The sequence below is a fragment of the Hyla sarda genome, unplaced genomic scaffold (assembly GCF_029499605.1).
Source record: "Hyla sarda isolate aHylSar1 unplaced genomic scaffold, aHylSar1.hap1 scaffold_558, whole genome shotgun sequence".
In the NCBI taxonomy this organism is placed as follows: domain Eukaryota; kingdom Metazoa; phylum Chordata; class Amphibia; order Anura; family Hylidae; genus Hyla; species Hyla sarda.
In genome coordinates this window covers 211,366-225,489 of record NW_026610570.1, presented here as the reverse complement: position 1 = coordinate 225,489, position 14,124 = coordinate 211,366, and the positions used below count along the sequence as shown (strand labels likewise).

The window sequence follows — 14,124 nt, the reverse complement described above, 5'->3', positions numbered from 1 at the left end:
CCTGTCTGTACCCATTATACAGATGTAGATCAGTGAAGCTGTGATCCATTACTCCTGTCTGTACCCATTATACAGCATTGTAGACCAGTGAAGCTGTGATCCATTACTCCTGTCTGTACCCATTATAGATGTAGGATCAGTGAAGCTGTGATCCATTACACCTGTCTGTACCGCATTATAGATGTAGATCTAGTGAAGCTGTGATCCATTACTCCTGTCTGTACCCATTATAGATGTAGATCAGTGAAGCTGTGATCCATTACTCCTGTCTGTACCCATTATAGATGTAGATCAGTGAAGCTGTGATCCATTACTCCTGTCTGTACCCATTATAGATGTAGATCAGTTGAAGCTGTGATCCATTACTCCTGTCTGCCCCGGACGTACCTTGTTCATGACGACGATAAAGGGCAGCTTGGTCTTGTACATGATGCTGTAAGAGAAGACGTTATACAGGTGTCAGGTGACTGTAGTCCTCACCCCTCCCCCACCCAGCGCCTGGCACCCACCTGCAGGCGTACAGCATGTTGGACATGAAGGTGACGGGGTTGGTGCTGCGGGAGGTGTCCATGACGTAAACCACCACTGAGGGGAAGGAGGACGCCTGCGGGGAGAGGAGCAGATGGCGGTGATGTGTAACGCCGGAAGTTCTGTCATGTAGAGGCTCCGCCCCTTTACTCACCAGCGCCTCTGTGATGATGGACCCGGAGGCCGACCACGTGAACACCTCGATCTGTCCGGGGGTGTCTATGAGGACGTACCTGCAGGGGGAGGGGCAGTCAGTGTGAGGGTTAACCCCGCGGTGACCCAGAGGACCCCGGATACTTACTGACAGTTCTTCTGCTTCTTCTCTATGAACTTCACCACCTGTGGGGGGGGGGGAGGAGGGAGGTGAGTGAAGGCGGAGGCGGAGCAAGAACGGGGTCACATGACCAACACTTACCTGGTCAAAGCGAGTGGCAAACAGGTTAAGGGAGGTGACGATGCCGCCATTGGGTCCAAGGCCGTATCTGAGGAGCAGCTGAGGAACCGAGACCCCCGACATGTGTACAGGAGCCGAGACCCCCCCGACATGTGTACAGGAGCCGAGATCCCCCCCCCACCCCACCCCCCCGACATGTGTACAGGAGCAGAGACCCCCCCCCCGACATGTGTACAGGAGCAGAGACCCCCCCCCCCGACATGTGTACAGGAGCAGAGACCCCCCCCCCCCCCGACATGTGTACAGGAGCAGAGACCCCCCCCCCCCCGACATGTGTACAGGAGCAGAGACCCCCCCCCCCGACATGTGTACAGGAGCAGAGACCCCCCCCCCCCCGACATGTGTACAGGAGCAGAGACCCCCCCCCCCCCCCGACATGTGTACAGGAGCAGAGACCCCCCCCCCCCCGACATGTGTACAGGAGCAGAGATCCCCCCCCCCGACGTGTGTACAGGAGCAGAGACCCCCCCCGACGTGTGTACAGGAGCAGAGACCCCCCCCGACGTGTGTATAGGAGCAGAGACCCCCCCGACATGTGTATAGGAGCAGAGACCCCCCCCCGACGTGTATAGGAGCAGAGACACCCCCCCCCCCCGACGTGTATAGGAGCAGAGACACCCCCCCGACGTGTATAGGAGCAAAGACCCCCCCCCGACGTGTATAGGAGCAGAGACCCCCCCCCCGACGTGTATAGGAGCAAAGACCCCCCCCCCCCCGACGTGTATAGGAGCAGAGACCCCCCCCCCGACGTGTATAGGAGCAGAGACCCCCCCTTCGACGTGTATAGGAGCAGAGACCCCCCCTTCGACGTGTATAGGAGCAGAGACCCCCCCCCCCCCGACGTGTATAGGAGCAGAGACCCCCCCCGACGTGTATAGGAGCAGAGACCCCCCCCCCCGACGTGTATAGGAGCAGAGACCCCCCCCCCCGACGTGTATAGGAGCAGAGACCCCCCCCCCGACGTGTATAGGAGCAGAGACCCCCCCCCGACGTGTATAGGAGCAGAGATCCCCCCCCCCCCGACGTGTATAGGAGCAGAGATCCCCCCCCCCCCCGACGTGTATAGGAGCAGAGATCCCCCCCCCCCGACGTGTATAGGAGCAGAGATCCCCCCCCCGACGTGTATAGGAGCAGAGACCCCCCCCCCGACGTGTATAGGAGCAGAGACCCCCCCCCCCCGACGTGTATAGGAGCAGAGACCCCCCCCCCCCGACATGTGTACAGGAGCAGAGACCCCCCCCCCCGACATGTGTACAGGAGCAGAGACCCCCCCCCCCCCCGACATGTGTACAGGAGCAGAGACCCCCCCCCCCGACATGTGTACAGGAGCAGACCCCCCCCCCCCCCGACTTGCGTGTAGGAGCAGAGACCCCCCCCCCCGACATGCGTGTAGGAGCCGAGACCCCCCCGACATGCGTACAGGAGCCGAGACCCCCCCGACATGCGTACAGGAGCCGAGACCCCCCCCCCCCCCGACATGCGTACAGGAGCCGAGACCCCCCCCCCCCCCCCGACATGCATACAGGAGCCGAGACCCCCCCCCCCCCGACATGCGTACAGGAGCCGAGACCCCCCCCCGACATGCGTACAGGAGCAGAGACCCCCCCCCCCCCCCCCGACGTGTACAGGAGCAGAGACCCCCCCCCCCCCCCGACGTGTACAGGAGCAGAGACCCCCCCCCCCCCCCGACGTGTATAGGAGCAGAGACCCCCCCCCCCCCCGACGTGTATAGGAGCAGAGACCCCCCCCCGACGTGTATAGGAGCAGAGACCCCCCCCCCCCCGACGTGTATAGGAGCAGAGACCCCCCCCCCCGACGTGTATAGGAGCAGAGACCCCCCCCCCCCGACGTGTATAGGAGCAGAGACCCCCCCCCCCGACGTGTATAGGAGCAGAGACCCCCCCCCCCCCGACGTGTATAGGAGCAGAGACCCCCCCCCGCGACGTGTATAGGAGCAGATACCCCCCCCCCCCCGACGTGTATAGGAGCAGAGCCCCCCCCCCGCGACGTGTATAGGAGCAGATACCCCCCCCCCCCCGACGTGTATAGGAGCAGAGCCCCCCCCCCACCCCCCCCCGACGTGTATAGGAGCAGAGACCCCCCCGACGTGTATAGGAGCAGAGACCCCCCCCCCCCCCGACGTGTATAGGAGCAGAGACACCACCCCCCCCCCCCCCGACGTGTATAGGAGCAGAGACCCCCCCCGACGTGTATAGGAGCAGAGACCCCCCCCCCCCGACGTGTATAGGAGCAGAGACCCCCCCCCCGACGTGTATAGGAGCAGAGACCCCCCCCCGACGTGTATAGGAGCAGAGACCCCCCCCCCCGACGTGTATAGGAGCAGAGACCCCCCCCCCGACGTGTATAGGAGCAGAGACCCCCCCCCCCCCCCGACGTGTATAGGAGCAGAGACCCCCCTCCCGACGTGTATAGGAGCAGAGACCCCCCCCCCCCCGACGTGTATAGGAGCAGAGACCCCCCCCCCCCCCGACGTGTATAGGAGCAGAGACCCCCCCCCCCCCGACGTGTATAGGAGCAGAGACTCCCCCCCCCCCCGACGTGTATAGGAGCAGAGACCCCCCCCCCCGACGTGTATAGGAGCAGAGACTCCCCCCCCCCGACGTGTATAGGAGCAGAGACCCCCCCCCCCCCCGACGTGTATAGGAGCAGAGACCCCCCCCCCCAACGTGTATAGGAGCAGAGACCCCCCCCCCGACGTGTAAAGGAGCAGATACCCCCCCCCCCCGACGTGTATAGGAGCAGAGACCCCCCCCCCGACGTGTATAGGAGCAGATACCCCCCCCCCCCCCGACGTGTATAGGAGCAGATACCCCCCCCCCCCCCGACGTGTATAGGAGCAGAGCCCCCACCCCCACCCCCCCCGACGTGTATAGGAGCAGAGCCCCCCCCCCCCCCCCGACGTGTATAGGAGCAGAGACCCCCCCGACGTGTATAGGAGCAGAGACCCCCCCCCCCCCCCCCGACGTGTATAGGAGCAGAGACACCACCCCCCCCCGACGTGTATAGGAGCAGAGACCCCCCCCCCGACGTGTATAGGAGCAGAGACCCACCCCCGACGTGTATAGGAGCAGAGACCCCCCCCCCGACGTGTATAGGAGCAGAGACCCCCCCCCCGACGTGTATAGGAGCAGAGACCCCCCCCCCGACGTGTATAGGAGCAGAGACCCCCCCCCCCGACGTGTATAGGAGCAGAGACCCCCCCCGACGTGTATAGGAGCAGATACCCCCCCGACGTGTATAGGAGCAGAGACCCCCCCCCCCCCCCGACGTGTATAGGAGCAGATACCCCCCCCCCCCCCCCCCGACGTGTATAGGAGCAGATACCCCCCCCCCGACGTGTATAGGAGCAGATACCCCCCCCCCGACGTGTATAGGAGCAGAGCCCCCCCCCCCCCCCCCCGACGTGTATAGGAGCAGAGCCCCCCCCCCCCGACGTGTATAGGAGCAGAGACCCCCCCGACGTGTATAGGAGCAGAGACCCCCCCCGACGTGTATAGGAGCAGAGACACCACCCCCCCCCCCCCGACGTGTATAGGAGCAGAGACCCCCCCCCCCCGACGTGTATAGGAGCAGAGACCCCCCCCCCCCGACGTGTATAGGAGCAGAGACCCCCCCCCCCGACGTGTATAGGAGCAGAGACCCCCCCCCCCCGACGTGTATAGGAGCAGAGACCCCCCCCCCCCCCGACGTGTATAGGAGCAGAGACCCCCCCCCCCCCGACGTGTATAGGAGCAGAGACCCCCCCCCCCGACGTGTATAGGAGCAGAGACCCCCCCCGACGTGTATAGGAGCAGAGACCCCCCCCCCCGACGTGTATAGGAGCAGAGACCCCCCCCCCGACGTGTATAGGAGCAGAGACCCCCCCCGACGTGTATAGGAGCAGAGACCCCCCCCCCCCGACGTGTATAGGAGCAGAGACCCCCCCCCCCCCGACGTGTATAGGAGCAGAGACCCCCCCCCGACGTGTATAGGAGCAGAGACCCCCCCCCCCCGACGTGTATAGGAGCAGAGACCCCCCCCCCCGACGTGTATAGGAGCAGAGACCCCCCCCCGACGTGTATAGGAGCAGAGACCCCCCCCCCGACGTGTATAGGAGCAGAGACCCCCCCCCCGACGTGTATAGGAGCAGAGACCCCCCCCCCCGACGTGTATAGGAGCAGAGACCCCCCCCCCCGACGTGTATAGGAGCAGAGGGACCCCCCCCCCCCGACGTGTATAGGAGCAGAGACCCCCCCCCCCCCGACGTGTATAGGAGCAGAGACCCCCCCCCCCGACGTGTATAGGAGCAGAGACCCCCCCCCCCCCCGACGTGTATAGGAGCAGAGACCCCCCCCCCGACATGTATAGGAGCAGAGACCCCCCCCCCCCGACGTGTATAGGAGCAGAGACCCCCCCCCCCCGACGTGTATAGGAGCAGAGACCCCCCCCCGACGTGTATAGGAGCAGAGACCCCCCCCCCGACGTGTATAGGAGCAGAGACCCCCCCCCCCCCCCCGACGTGTATAGGAGCAGAGACCCCCCCCCCCCCCGACGTGTATAGGAGCAGAGACCCCCCCCCCCCGACGTGTATAGGAGCAGACCCCCCCCCCACACACACACACACACACACACGTGTCTAAAGGGGCGGAGACAACATGATTGAGGTGACAGATAAGGATACTGCTTCATCACCTCCTTGTAATTGACAGTGTCCCGGATATCTGTGGAGAGAAGGAGGAGGGTGAGGGGCAACGGGAAACATTGTACTGGAGGGGGGGGTGACATCACACTGCACTGGAGGGGGGGGGGGTGACATCACACTGTACTGGAGGGGGGGGGGTGACATCACACTGCACTGGAGGGGGGGGGGTGACATCACACTGTACTGGAGGGGGGGGGGTGACATCACACTGCACTGGAGGGGGGGGTGACATCACACTGTACTGGAGGGGGGGGGGTGACATCACACTGCACTGGAGGGGGGGGGGTGACATCACACTGTACTGGAGGGGGGGGGTGACATCACACTGCACTGGAGGGGGGGGTGACATCACACTGTACTGGAGGGGGGGGTGACATCACACTGTACTGGAGGGGGGGGATGACATCACACTGTACTGGAGGGGGGGATGACATCACACTGTACTGGAGGGGGGGATGACATCACACTGTACTGGAGGGGGGGTGACATCACACTGTACTGGAGGGGGGGGGTGACATCACACTGTACTGGAGGGGGGGTGACATCACACTGTACTGGAGGGGGGGGTGACATCACACTGTACTGGAGGGGGGGGTGACATCACACTGTACTGGAGGGGGGGGTGACATCACACTGTACTGGAGGGGGGGGTGACATCACACTGTACTGGAGGGGGGGGTGACATCACACTGTACTGGAGGGGGGGGTGACATCACACTGTACTGGAGGGGGGGGATGACATCACACTGTACTGGAGGGGGGGGGGTGACATCACACTGCACTGGAGGGGGGGGGTGACATCACACTGTACTGGAGGGGGGGGTGACATCACACTGTACTGGAGGGGGGGGATGACATCACACTGTACTGGAGGGGGGGATGACATCACACTGTACTGGAGGGGGATGACATCACACTGTACTGGAGGGGGGGTGACATCACACTGTACTGGAGGGGGGGGTGACATCACACTGTACTGGAGGGGGGGTGACATCACACTGTACTGGAGGGGGGGGTGACATCACACTGTACTGGAGGGGGGGGTGACATCACACTGTACTGGAGGGGGGGTGACATCACACCGTACTGGAGGGGGGGGTGACATCACACTGTACTGGAGGGGGGGGTGACATCACACTGTACTGGAGGGGGGGGGTGACATCACACTGTACTGGAGGGGGGGGTGACATCACACTGTACTGGAGGGGGGGTGACATCACACTGTACTGGAGGGGGGGTGACATCACACTGTACTGGAGGGGGGGTGACATCACACTGTACTGGAGGGGGGGTGACATCACACTGTACTGGAGGGGGGGGTGACATCACACTGTACTGGAGGGGGGGGTGACATCACACTGTACTGGAGGGGGGGTGACATCACACTGTACTGGAGGGGGGGTGACATCACACTGTACTGGAGGGGGGGGTGACATCACACTGTACTGGAGGGGGGGGTGACATCACACTGTACTGGAGGGGGGGGTGACATCACACTGTACTGGAGGGGGGGGTGACATCACACTGTACTGGAGGGGGGGTGACATCACACTGTACTGGAGGGGGGGGATGACATCACACTGTACTGGAGGGGGGGGTGACATCACACTGTACTGGAGGGGGGGGGGGGACATCACACTGTACTGGAGGGGGGGGGGGTGACATCACACTGTACTGGAGGGGGGGGGGTGACATCACACTGTACTGGAGGGGGGGGGGTGACATCACACTGTACTGGAGGGGGGGGTGACATCACACTGCACTGGAGGGGGGGGATGACATCACACTGTACTGGAGGGGGGGATGACATCACACTGTACTGGAGGGGGGGGTGACATCACACTGTACTGGAGGGGGGGTGACATCACACTGTACTGGAGGGGGGTGACATCACACTGTACTGGAGGGGGGGGTGACATCACACTGCACTGGAGGGGGGGGATGACATCACACTGTACTGGAGGGGGGGGATGACATCACACTGTACTGGAGGGGGGGGTGACATCACACTGTACTGGAGGGGGGGGTGACATCACACTGTACTGGAGGGGGGGGTGACATCACACTGTACTGGAGGGGGGGGTGACATCACACTGTACTGGAGGGGGGGTGACATCACACTGCACGGGGTCACCTACCTATGTTTGCAGGGAAGGGGATCTCGTGCACGGCCGGGTCCAGGTTGATGACGTAGGGTGGACAGCTCTTCCCGTGAAGATATGACGTCATCCTCTAGGGGAGAAACCAGCGGCTAATGATACCGATACTGTGCCCCACGTGACCCGGAGAACTACAACTCCCAGCCCGCCCGCCAGACATCACATCTCTGACCTGCACGAACGTGGTTTTCCCGGAGCCGGCCATCCCGAGCACAATCAGACAGCGCGGAACCGCCAACCCGTCACCACCGCCGGCCGCCATGATGATCAGTCCTCCACCATAGAGAGTGGGACAGAGCGGCCGCCGTTACCAAGGAGACGGCCCGCACTCCACCGACTATTGGATACAGGATCTCCGGCGCCCCGCCCCTCTCAATAACTTTATTAGTATCACTTGGCGGTGACACCAGGAGCCAAAGAGGCGACAGGCCATGTGACGTCACCCGCAGCCTGCAGAACACGTGACTAGTACAGTGTGCGAGGGGGAGACAATGTTATTATTCATGAGGAGGAGGGGGAGGGGACAGTGTTATTATTATTCATTAGGGGGAGGAAACAGTGTTATTATTCATTAGGGGGAGGAGGGGACAGTGTTATTATTATTCATGAGGAGGAGGGGACAGTGTTATTATTCATTAGGGGGAGGAAACAGTGTTATTATTATTCATGAGGAGGAGGAAACAGTGTTATTATTATTCATGAGGAGGAGGAGGGGACAGTGTTATTATTCATGAGGAGGAGGAGGAGGAGGGGACAGTGTTATTATTATTCATTAGGGGGAGGAAACAGTGTTATTATTCATGAGGAGGAGGAGGAGGGGACAGCATTATTATTATTCATGAGGAGGAGAAGGGGACAGTGTTATTATTATTCATGAGGAGGAGGGGACAGTGTTATTATTCATGAGGAGGAGGAGGGGACAGTGTTATTATTATTCATGAGGAGGAGGGGACAGTGTTATTATTATTCACGAGGAGGAGGAGGGGACAGTGTTATTATTATTCATGAGGAGGAGGGGACAGTGTTATTATTATTCAGGAGGAGGAGGAGGGGACAGTGTTATTATTATTATTCATGAGGAGGAGGAGGGGACAGTGTTATTATTCATGAGGAGGAGGGGACAGTGTTATTATTATTCAGGAGGAGGAGGAGGGGACAGTGTTATTATTATTATTCATGAGGAGGAGGAGGGGACAGTGTTATTATTATTCATGAGGAGGAGGGGACAGTGTTATTATTATTCACGAGGAGGAGGAGGGGACAGTGTTATTATTATTCATGAGGAGGAGGAGGGGACAGTGTTATTATTATTCATGAGGAGGAGGAGGGGACAGTGTTATTATTATTCATGAGGAGGAGGAGAAGGGGACAGTGTTATTATTATTCATGAGGAGGAGGGGACAGTGTTATTATTATTCATGAGGAGGAGGGGACAGTGTTATTATTATTCACGAGGAGGAGGAGGGGACAGTGTTATTATTATTCATGAGGAGGAGGAGGGGACAGTGTTATTATTATTCATGAGGAGGAGGAGGAGGGGACAGTGTTATTATTATTATTCATGAGGAGGAGGAGGAGGAGGGGAGAGTGTTATTATTATTATTCATGAGGAGGAGGAGGGGACAGTGTTATTATTATTCATGAGGGGGAGGGGACAGTGTTATTATTATTCATGAGGAGGAGGGGACAGTGTTATTATTCACGAGGAGGAGAAGGGGACAGTGTTATTATTATTCATGAGGAGGAGGAGGAGGGGACAGTGTTATTATTATTCATGAGGAGGAGGGGACAGTGTTATTATTATTCATGAGGAGGAGGGGACAGTGTTATTATTGACGAGGAGGAAGGGACAGTGTTATTATTCATGAGGGGGAGGGGACAGTGTTATTATTATTCATGAGGAGAAACGGGTTAGTGTTATTATTATTCATGAGGGGGAGGGGGCATTGGTATTATTATTATTCATGAGGAGGAGGGGACAGTGTTATTATTCATTATGGGGAGGGGACAGTGTTATTATTCATGAGGGGAGGGGACAGTGTTATTATTATTCATTAGGGGGAGGAAACAATGTTATTATTCAAGAGGAGGAGGGGACAGTGTTATTATTATTCATGAGGAGGAGGAGGGGACAGTGTTATTATTATTCATGAGGAGGAGGAGGGGACAGTGTTATTATTATTCACAAGGAGGAGGAGGGGACAGTGTTATTATTATTCATGAGGAGGAGGGGACAGTGTTATTATTATTCATGAGGAGGAGGTGACAGTGTTATCATTCATGAGGGGGTGGGGACAGTGTTATTATTATTCATGAGGGGGAGGGGACAGTATTATTATTATTATTATTATTAATGATGGGGAGGGGACAGTGTTATTATTCATGAGGGGAGGGGACAGTGTTATTATTATTCATTAGGGGGAGGAAACAATGTTATTATTCAAGAGGAGGAGGGGACAGTGTTATTATTATTCATGAGGAGGAGGAGGGGACAGTGTTATTATTATTCATGAGGAGGAGGAGGTAACAGTGTTATTATTATTCATGAGGAGGAGAAGGGGACAGTGTTATTATTATTCATGAGGAGGAGGGGGACAGTGTTATTATTATTCATGAGGAGGAGGGGACAGTGTTATTATTATTCATGAGGAGGAGGAGGGGACAGTGTTATTATTATTCATGAGGAGGAGGAGGAGGGGACAGTGTTATTATTATTCATGAGGAGGAGGGGACAGTGTTATTATTATTCATGAGGAGAAACGGGTTAGTGTTATTATTATTCATGAGGGGGAGGGGACATTGGTATTATTATTCATGAGGAGGAGGGGACAGTGTTATTATTCATGATGGGGAGGGGACAGTGTTATTATTCATGATGGGAGGGGACAGTGTTATTATTATTCATTAGGGGGAGGAAACAATGTTATTATTCAAGAGGAGGAGGGGACAGTGTTATTATTATTCATGAGGAGGAGGAGGGGACAGTGTTATTATTATTCATGAGGAGGAGGAGGTAACAGTGTTATTATTATTCATGAGGAGGAGGAGGAGACAGTGTTATTATTATTCATGAGGAGGAGGGGGGGACAGTGTTATTATTATTCATGAGGAGGAGGGGACAGTGTTATTATTATTCATGAGGAGGAGGTGACAGTGTTATCATTCATGAGGGGGTGGGGACAGTGTTATTATTATTCATGAGGGGGAGGGGACAGTATTATTATTATTATTATTATTAATGATGGGGAGGGGACAGTGTTATTATTCATGAGGGGGAGGGGACAGTGTTATAATTATTATTATTCATGAGGGGAGGGGACATTGTTATTATTATTCATGAGGGGAGGGGACAGTGTTATTATTCATGAGGGGGAGGGGACAGTGTTATTATTCATGAGGAGAAATGGGATAGTGTTATTATTATTCATGAGGGGGAGGGGACATTGGTATTATTATTCATGAGGAGGAGGGGATAGTGTTATTATTCATGAGGGGGTGGGGACAGTGTTATTATTATTCATGAGGGGGAGGGGACAGTATTATTATTATTATTATTCATGATGGGGAGGGGACAGTGTTATTATTCATGAGGGGGAGGGGACAGTGTTATTATTATTCATGAGGAGAAACGGGATAGTGTTATTATTATTCATGAGGGTTAGGGGACATTGGTATTATTATTCATGAGGAGGAGGGGACAGTGTTATTATTCATGAGGGGAGGGGACAGTGTTATTATTCATGATGGGGAGGGGACAGTGTTATTATTATTCGTTAGGGGGAGGAAACAGTGTTATTATTCAAGAGGAGGAGGGGACAGTGTTATTATTCATGAGGAGGGGACAGTGTTAATATTCATGAGGAGGAGGGGACAGTGTTATTATTATTCATGAGGAGGAGGAGGGGACAGTGTTATTATTATTCATGAGGAGGAGAAGGGGACGGTGTTATTATTATTCATGAGGAGGAGGAGGTAACAGTGTTATAATTATTCATGAGGAGGAGGGGGACAGTGTTATTATTATTCATGAGGAGGAGGGGACAGTGTTATTATTCATGAGGAGGAGGGGAGAGTGTTATTATTATTCATGAGGAGGAGGAGGGGACAGTGTTATTATTATTAATGAGGAGGAGGAGGGGACAGTGTTATTATTATTCATGAGGAGGAGGAGGGGACGGTGTTATTATTCATGAGGAGGAGGAGGTAACAGTGTTATTATTATTCATGAGGAGGAGGGGGACAGTGTTATTATTATTCATGAGGAGGAGGGGGACAGTGCTATTATTATTCATGAGGAGGAGGAGGGGACAGTGTTATTATTATTCATGAGGAGGAGGAGGGGACAGTGTTATTATTATTCATGAGGAGGAGGAGGGGACAGTGTTATTATTATTCATGAGGAGGAGGAGGAGGGGACAGTGTTATTATTCATGAGGAGGAGGGGACAGTGTTATTATTATTCATGAGGAGGAGGGGGACAGTGTTATTATTATTCATGAGGAGGAGGAGGGGACAGTGTTATTATTATTCATGAGGAGGGGGCAGTGTTATTATTATTCATGAGGAGGAGGGGACAGTGTTATTATTATTCATGAGGAGGAGGAGGGGACAGTGTTATTATTATTCATGAGAAGGAGGAGGAGGAGGGGAGAGTGTTATTGTTATTATTCATGAGGAGGAGGAGGAGGGGACAGTATTATTATTATTCATGAGGAGGAGGGGACAGTGTTATTATTATTCATGAGGAGGAGACAGTGTTATTATTATTCATGAGGAGGAGGAGGGGACAGTGTTATTATTATTTATGAGGAGGAGATGACAGTGTTATTATTATTCATGAGGAGGAGGAGGAGACAGTGTTATTATTCATGAGGAAGGGGACAGTGTTATTATTATTCATGAGGAGGAGGAGGGGACAGTGTTTTTATTATTCATGAGGGGGAGGAGGGGACAGTGTTATTATTATTCATGAGGGGGAGGAGGAGACAGTGTTATTATTATTCATGAGGAGGAGGAGGGGACAGTGTTATTATTATTCATGAGGAGGAGGGGACAGTGTTATTATTATTCATGAGGAGGAGGGGACAGTGTTATTATTTTTCATGAGGAGGAGGGGACAGTGTTATTATTATTCATGAGGAGGAGGAGGAGGGGACAGTGTTATTATTATTCATGAGGAGGAGGAGGAGGGGACAGTGTTATTATTTTTCATGAGGAGTAGGGGACAGTGTTATTATTATTCAGGAGGAGGAGGTGACAGTGTTATTATTATTCATGAGGGGGAGGGGACAGTGTTATTATTATTCATGAGGAGGAGGTGACAGTGTTATCATTCATGAGGGGGTGGGGACAGTGTTATTATTATTCATGAGGGGGAGGGGACAGTATTATTATTATCATTATTCATGATGGGGAGGGGACAGTGTTATTATTCAAGAGGGGGGGGCGGCGTGTTATTATTATTCATGAGGGGAGTGGACATTGTTATTATTATTCATGAGGGGAGGGGACAGTGGTATTATTATTCATGAGGGGGAGGAAACAGTGTTATTATTCATGAGGGGGAGGGGACAGTGTTATTATTATTCATGAGGAGAAACGGGATAGTGTTATTATTATTCATGAGGGGGAGGGGACATTGGTATTATTCATGAGGAGGAGGGGACAGTGTTATTATTCATGATGGGGAGGGGACAGTGTTATTATTCATGAGGGGAGGGGACAGTGTTATTATTCATGATGGGGAGGGGACAGTGTTATTATTATTCATTAGGGGGAGGAAACAATGTTATTATTCATGAGGAGGAGGGGACAGTGTTATTATTATTCATGAGGAGAAAGGGGACAGTGTTATTCATGAGGGGGAGGGGACAGTGGTATTATTATTCAAGAGGAGGAGGGGACAGTGTTATTATTCATGATGGGGAGGGGACAGTGTTATTATTATTCATGTGGAGAAGGAGACAATGTTATTATTCATTAGGGGGAGGAAACAGTGTTATTATTCATGAGGAGGAGGAGGGGACAGTATTATTATTATTATTCATGAGGAGGAGGAGGAGGGGACAGTGTTATTATTCATGAGGAGAAAGGGGACAGTGTTGTTAGTATTCATGAGGGGAGGGGACAGTGTTATTATTCATGAGGGGAGGGGACAGTGTTATTATTATTCATGAGGGGAGGGGAGAGTGTTATTATTATTCATGAAGGGAGGGGACAGTGTTATTATTATTCATGAGGGGGAGGAAACAGTGTTATTATTCATGAGGAGGAGGGGACAG

General features: G+C 54.6%; 2 protein-coding genes across 2 annotated transcripts in view; one reads left to right on the top strand and one right to left on the bottom strand.

The window, feature by feature from the left end:
* Positions 1-387: 387 nt before the first annotated feature.
* On the bottom strand, positions 388-8,247 carry GPN1 (GPN-loop GTPase 1; the record flags this gene model as incomplete). The annotated part of the gene is given in 8 exon segments (XM_056554103.1): positions 388-433; positions 510-604; positions 683-761; positions 830-867; positions 944-1,010; positions 5,664-5,703; positions 7,823-7,916; positions 8,016-8,247. Coding segments are annotated over 8 exon segments (549 nt in total), but the record flags the coding sequence as incomplete, so codon positions are not given.
* Positions 8,179-14,124, top strand: part of LOC130339922 (probable G-protein coupled receptor 139) — a 55,179-nt gene continuing 49,233 nt past the window's right edge. Inside the window, exon 1 of the mRNA XM_056554105.1 lies at positions 8,179-8,318. The gene's annotated coding sequence lies outside the window, so the exon portion shown is untranslated. The remainder of the gene's footprint in view (positions 8,319-14,124) is intronic.